The sequence below is a fragment of the Populus nigra genome, chromosome 5 (genome assembly GCF_951802175.1).
Source record: "Populus nigra chromosome 5, ddPopNigr1.1, whole genome shotgun sequence".
In the NCBI taxonomy this organism is placed as follows: domain Eukaryota; kingdom Viridiplantae; phylum Streptophyta; class Magnoliopsida; order Malpighiales; family Salicaceae; genus Populus; species Populus nigra.
In genome coordinates, this window is record NC_084856.1 from 3047145 (window position 1) to 3054678 (window position 7534).

The 7534-nt window shown below is 37.1% G+C and overlaps 1 protein-coding gene across 1 annotated transcript; it reads left to right on the plus strand.

The window, feature by feature from the left end:
• Positions 1-2148: 2148 nt before the first annotated feature.
• On the plus strand, positions 2149-6027 carry LOC133695349 (calcium-transporting ATPase 12, plasma membrane-type-like). The gene has a single exon (XM_062117292.1). The coding sequence runs from the start codon at positions 2387-2389 to the stop codon at positions 5564-5566; it is 3180 nt and encodes a 1059-aa protein (XP_061973276.1). The 5' UTR covers positions 2149-2386; the 3' UTR covers positions 5567-6027.
• Positions 6028-7534: the final 1507 nt, after the last annotated feature.

Below are 7534 nucleotides of genomic sequence, written 5' to 3' on the forward strand. Positions count from 1 at the left end.
TGGTAGAAAGAAGATTGTCTGTCGGGAGGCAAACAGCTGGTCAGAACCGGCGCCTGTAGGGAGCGGCGGAGCAGGATTATTTGTTAGAGAAATCAAAATTAATATAATAAAATATAATATTTATTTTAATTTATTGTACATGAGTTGTAAAACAAAATCTATATGATTTAATTTTATTTAAATAACATACTATAAATATATAATGACCTTTATATAAGGTAAACGGTTTGGAGCAATACCAAATCGAGTCAAAGTAATGAAGTTAATTTCATCTTCATAATGCATTAATCACTTTAATGTTGTTGGTCTTTATACCTATCAAATATAAACATATAAAGTATATAAGAAACATTAGCTAAATCGAAGCATTATTTATGTTTGATATACTTTGAAATAAAAAAAAATAAAAAAAATGATTCTTATATATTTATTTTAATTGTGTTCATGGTTCTTTCATAAAATAAAAATAATCGATTATCATATCAATTGTGAATCTTTCAACAATTTCTTTTTCTATATAGACAATCAAATAACTTGCAAGAAAATCATCCTTCATCCGATTGCAAAGTCTTGTTTTAACAATTTCTTCGCTGAAAAAGCTCGTTCAGTAAGTTGTGTGTTATCAATATTTTTTTTTCAAAAAAAGAATCAATTCTTCTCATTTTGTTAATGGTTCAACCTAAAATCAAAATATATATCATAAGAAAAAATTGATAACTTTAGTGGCTCTGATAAAAACAAAACATAAAAAAAATCAAAGCATAATCAAAACAAACCAATAAAATATATCTAATTAATTAGAAGGAAAAAATCACTATAACAAGAATTTAAAAAATAACTGGTACAACTAGCAGATCTGAAAAAAAAGGAGAAAAAAATGATAGAATTATATAAAAAAAAACCTCATCAAATTATTAACAAACATTTCAAAACAAAACAAAAATAAATTTTAAATTTAAATTATCTTGTTTTGTTTAATAAAAGATAAATTAATTGGTGGCTCTACTTTAATTTTTTTATAGAAAAATTTTGCTCATGATTTATATTTTTATTTATATTTTTGATCGGTTGTAGAATTTAAATTAAAAAAAATTAATGGCTCTATTTTTTATTTCATAAAGAAATATTCTTATATTCTTATATTATTTTTTTCTGTTAATAGTAAATTTAAAGGAAATCAAAAGTAGAGTCACAGCCTACCTCCTTAAAATAACAAATATAATATTTTTTTTTCTATTTAATTACTCGCTAATTAAAGAAAATTAAAATGTATTGCAAGGGGAGGCCCGGCCCCTGCTTGCCCCCCTGCCTGTAGGGCGATGACGCTGTACGGAGCTGGACAATCGGAGAAAGATCAATGGCTGCAACGAGACAAGAAAGGGAAAGATGAACTCGGTAAACAAATGCCCTGTGAATGTCAAGATAGACTCCAAAGCCTTGAACATGTGGCAGCTGCCGACGTAACCCAAGCTTAACCTAACGTCTCAACTCAATTAACGTCAGCCGAGAAAAGTCGGCCACAAACGCGTTTTCCAAAATCTCTGGGTCCAAGCTAGTACTATTCCATTCCGGACCATTTACTCTGAAGAAAAATCTATGAAGAATTCTTGGATAAAATAGTAACCATGCGCCAGTGATTGTGGAAAATACTACCGGCATTTTGCTGAAAATCTGGTCTCTTTTGACGAATTAGCTAAAGATAGCTCTTTCCATGATTTTTTCTGTTGCTGGGAAGACTAATGGGATAATCTTGGTCCGATTACGCTGCCATCATATAATTTATTTCCAAGTCGCTAAAAGGAAATGAAACCATTTGCTTTGCAGGCATATATTCAGACTATGTCCTGGAAGGTGGTAAATAAAATCTGAGTTTTTTTAAAACTATTTGAAAACCATCATTCCGTCCTTTAAAACATCCCATGACTCATACCAATGCCTGTCCTGTGGGAACATAAATATTCGAGGCAAAACTCCAAGTGTTCATTTTACTTTAAAAAATAAATATTAAATTTATATATTTCGGTGTTGGTTGATAGTCTTAACACGACAATGTTAAAAATATTAGAATATTGTTGCCACTTGTTCACTTGCTTGGGAAGGGTTTTTTTCTTTATATATATAATAAAAGATTCCCCTTCTTTGTCTTTTCAAAATAAGACATAACAAGAATAGACGTGACTCGTGAGAGAAGCTTGTTAGGCAATGTGAAAACCTCCACAGCAGTAACTCTAGTTCATTATAAAGAAACTTGAAACGCCAAGTTAGTTCGAAATGAATTTCTAAATCCGTGTCTTTGTACCCGAACTGAAATAGTAAATCTCTTCCTAGTTCTGAACACCTCCCAAGCGTTGTCGCTTCTCCGCGAAGGAAAGAACAAGAAGAAAACATGGCAAGCAGCAAGCCATCGCATATCGACTGCAGCACATTGCTTGTCAACACCTTCAAGAAGGCCCAAAAGAGATGGCGCATTGCTTATCTAACAATTCGCTCTGTCAGGGCAATGCTTTCTCTTGTGAGAGAGATTGTATCAGAAACTAACAGTCGCCAGTTCTCTGGGGTTTTGCACTCTGTTTCCTACGCTGTGCTCGATACAGAGCCAAGCTGTTCCCACCATCACAGGAAAGGAAATGAATCAACTATCAATATCCCTAATATTGATCAAACGAAACTCACTGAAATGGTGAAGGAGAAAGACTTGATAGCTCTCAACCATCTTGGAGGAGTTGAAGGTGTAGCTACCGTTCTTGGGACAAACTCAAAAATTGGAATCACTGGTCATGACCAGGAAGTCAGCAGGCGGCGTGAGATGTTCGGTTCCAACACTTACCATAAGCCACCTCCGAAAGGATTTTTGTTTTTTGTGATGGAAGCTTTTAGAGACACCACCATTCTTATTCTGCTGGTGTGTGCTGCTCTTTCCCTTGGTTTTGGCATCAAACAACATGGCATAAAGGAAGGTTGGTACGAAGGTGGGAGTATCTTTGTCGCTGTCTTTCTGGTCATTGTTGTCTCTGCGTTCAGCAACTATAGACAGGAGACACAATTTGACAAGCTATCGAAAATAAGTAACAATATTAAGGTTGATGTTCTTAGAAATGAACGGCGACAACAAATCTCCATATTTGATATTGTTGTTGGAGATGTTGTCTTCTTGAAGATTGGTGATCAAATTCCAGCTGATGGCTTGTTCTTGGATGGTCACTCTCTGGAAGTGGACGAGTCAAGCATGACAGGAGAGAGTGATCATGTAGCGGCCAACACCAAAGAGAACCCCTTCTTGTTTTCTGGTTCGAAAATTGCAGATGGATATGCTCGAATGCTCGTGACATCTGTGGGGATGAACACAGCATGGGGGGAAATGATGAGCTCAATAAATCGTGACTCCGATGAACGAACACCACTACAAGCCCGGCTTGACAAACTAACTTCTTCTATTGGGAAGGTCGGCCTTTCAGTTGCTTTTATAGTGCTTGTAGTCATGTTAGTTCGTTACTTCACAGGAAATACAGAAGATGGAAATGGGAAGAAGGAGTATATCGGTAGCAAAACAAATACAGATGATGTGTTAAATGCGGTTGTACGCATTGTTGCTGCTGCAGTCACTATTGTGGTTGTTGCTATTCCTGAAGGTTTGCCGTTGGCAGTCACACTAACACTAGCTTATTCTATGAAGAGAATGATGGCTGATCAAGCTATGGTCAGAAAACTTTCAGCTTGTGAAACAATGGGTTCAGCCACAGTCATCTGCACCGACAAAACAGGCACATTGACACTAAATCAGATGAAAGTAGCCAAGTTCTGGCTTGGCCAAGAACCAATTGAGGAAGATACTTATAAAGCAATTGCGCCATCAATTCTTGAATTACTCCACCAAGGAGTCAGTTTAAACACGACCGGTAGTGTGTACAAATCTGCATCAGGATCTGGACCTGAGTTTTCAGGCAGTCCAACGGAAAAAGCAATTCTTTCATGGGCTGTTTCTGAACTGGGCATGGATATGGAAGAACTGAAGCAAAGTTATACCATTCTTCATGTTGAAACTTTCAACTCAGAGAAGAAACGAAGCGGGGTTTCAATAAGGAAAATGGCTGATAATACTGTTCATGTACATTGGAAAGGAGCTGCTGAGATGATTCTGGCTTTGTGTTCAAGTTATTATGAGAGTAGCGGGATCATAAAGTCTATGGATGAGGATGAAAGAAGTAAAATCGGGAAAATAATCCAAGGTATGGCAGCTAGTAGCCTTAGATGCATTGCATTTGCTCATAAAAGGGTTACCGAGGAAGGAATGAAAGACGATGATGGCGAGTCACACCAGAGGCTACAAGAAGATGGTTTGACCTTTCTAGGGATAGTTGGTCTGAAGGATCCATGTAGAATTGGAGCCAAGAAAGCCGTAGAAATCTGCAAAGCTGCAGGGGTGAGCGTGAAAATGATAACTGGTGACAATATTTTCACAGCGAAAGCTATAGCAACAGAATGCGGCATACTTGAGCTCAATAACTATGTAGACAATGAAGAAGTGGTGGAAGGAGTCGTATTTCGGAACTACACAAATGAACAGAGAATGGAGAAGGTAGATAAGATCCGCGTGATGGCAAGGTCCTCCCCTTTCGACAAACTTCTTATGGTACAATGCTTGAGACAGAAAGGTCATGTTGTTGCAGTCACAGGAGATGGCACAAATGATGCGCCTGCATTAAAAGAAGCAGATATAGGACTCTCTATGGGCATTCAAGGTACCGAGGTTGCCAAGGAGAGCTCAGATATCGTCATTCTGGATGATAACTTCACTTCTGTGGCCACTGTTTTGAGATGGGGACGGTGTGTCTATAACAATATTCAGAAATTTATCCAGTTTCAACTGACTGTGAACGTTGCAGCTCTTGTAATCAACTTTATTGCAGCAGTTTCTGCTGGTGAGGTTCCGTTAACAGCTGTTCAGTTGCTGTGGGTAAACCTCATCATGGACACATTGGGAGCTCTGGCTCTTGCTACAGAGCGGCCCACTGATGAGCTAATGGAGATGACACCTGTGGGCCGAACCGAGCCCCTAATCACTAATATAATGTGGAGAAATCTTCTAGCTCAAGCCTTTTACCAGATAGCAATCTTACTGACATTACAATTTGCTGGCGAGTCTATCTTCAATGTAAGTGCAGAAGTTAACGATACGCTAATATTCAACACTTTTGTGCTTTGCCAAGTTTTCAACGAGTTCAATGCAAGGAGTATGGAAAAGCAGAACGTATTCAAAGGCATTCACAGGAACCATCTGTTTCTGGGTATCATCGCAATAACTATTGTTCTTCAGGTGGTGATGGTGGAGTTCCTAAAGAAGTTTGCAAGTACTGAGAGGTTGAACTGGTGGCAGTGGGTGACTTGTATTGTGATTGCAGCTGTATCATGGCCAATTGGTTGGTTTGTGAAACTTATACCAGTTTCAGGCAAACCACTCTTCAGTTACCTCGAGAAGCCAATAGCAACATTTAAAAGAGTTATGCATTCCATGTGCTTTAGAGGAACATCTTCCCCTGGGCTTGGAACTGGGTGTGGTAGAAGGTAATAGAAGTGTTCTAGAACCAGCAAAGCCAGCGGTATAGGCCGAGTAGTATTCCAAAGAAGCTTCAGATAATAGCACGTTACATACTGAGCATCAGAAGCAAGTTACTCTTGATCCCAGTTCACGAATCCTCTTTTGCCAGATTCACGCCACTAAAGATTCATTGGGGCATGAATGTGGCAGAAAAGGATTCGTTTATTGAGATAAGCTTAGAGTAATTTTCTGTGGCACTGGTGCGACGCACTCTTAAGCAAAGCCACTTTCGGCATACTACTCTTCCAATGCCTCGTAGCTTTATATACTGATAGATGAAATTCGCTGCGCAGAGTCTTCTTGTAAAAATGTATCATTTTATTGTCTGATATGTAGAGAGATCCAAAACGTTTGTTGAACAGCATAGCTTGTGGGCCAAAGGCTCGTAGAAGGAAGTAATAATAAAAAAAAACCTGTTCAGTTTTGCCCAACAGTGACATCAATGTTTCTAGTCAACTCGGCCAGTTCAAAAAAATAAATTTGAGAGAGGCCCAATCAGCTGTTCGGGCTACTATTTAAAAGAAAGAATAGAAGACTGACTCACTTACCGATAGTAGAGAAAACGAGAAAAAAGGACGGGTTATTGGAGCTCCACCGTGCCTTCTCCACCTATATGCATCGGGCCAATAAGAAGATCGTAGTGAGACAAATCTAACGACAGAGTCAATGATGTCTCCTCGGGCAACGCTGCAAGTGGCGAGCTTGATTCACACGTTAACGTGCGGATTACACTTGCTAGCTAATTTTATCTCTGTTTTTTTTTCAATTCAATCCGTGATTCTTCAACAGCTCTCTAATCCAGTCTTTAAATTTGATTGACCAGACAACCTGCAGGGAAAGGAAAAAAAGAAGAGAAAATATTGGCACACATGTGCTCTTGCTGCCCAACACTACACAAACCTAATTTGCAAAAGTCAGGGATGCACGCCTTGTCAATAAAGCACCGCTGAACAACCTATTCGTGCTCCATTGGGTGCATCTAATTTTCAATTGCATACATTACAGGTGAAGAAGCTTTGTCAATATAGTATCGCACAACTACTACTGATGTTATATGACACACACCTTATTGTTTGTAATAAAGCTATTGGTGTGGGCACACTAATTATTTACAGAGATAAAAATACAAACAATAAGACAACAAATTAAAAAAAAATTGAAATAGATTAAGGTTGTCACACAAAACTCTAGGTTATAATTTTATTACTGAATATTTCTCTTTAAAAATAAAAGAAAAATAATAAGTATCCTACCTTTCAAAGAAGAAGGTATCAATCAAATCACTATAGTTCTAAAATTATTAAGCATATTATTTAATTTCATAAACTAAATAGAAAAAAAAAATTAAGAAAAAATAATTTTTCTTAAGAACTTTTTGTGAACCTTTTGCACCAGTTTTCTTGGGTTGAAAAACTCATTCTCAAGTTTAAATTACTTTTACCTTAATCTTGTAAATGTCTATTCAAGGTTTATCAACTCCTTTTCTTTTTTAGTTCCGGGTCTATAACAATTTTAGACATAAACTTTAGTTGATTCATCTTAAAATTTGTATAAGAAACAATAATTAACAAATTATTTTGCTTCCATTAGCTTTTAGACTAATAGATTATAAACCTAAAACCTGCTTCATCAATGTATGTTGTATCCACAAAACACTTGAACATATCTTAGCATATATTACATTTGCTAGCTAATTTTATCTTCTTCTTTTTTTTCAATTCAGTCTGTGATTCTTCAACAACTCTCTAATCCAGTCTCTAAATTTGATTGACCAGACAACTTGCAGGGGAAAAAAAAGAAAAAAAAAAGAGAAATTATTGGCACACATGTGCTCTTGCAGCACAAACACTACAAAGATCTAATTTGTAAAAGTTAAGGGTGCACGCCTTGTCAATAGAGCATTGCACAACCACCTATTCGTGCTACATGTCTCACCAA

Excerpts from the sequence above, each read along its gene's own strand:
- LOC133695349 (XM_062117292.1), top strand. The coding sequence starts at position 2,387 with ATGGCAAGCAGCAAGCCATCGCATATCGACTGCAGCACATTGCTTGTC.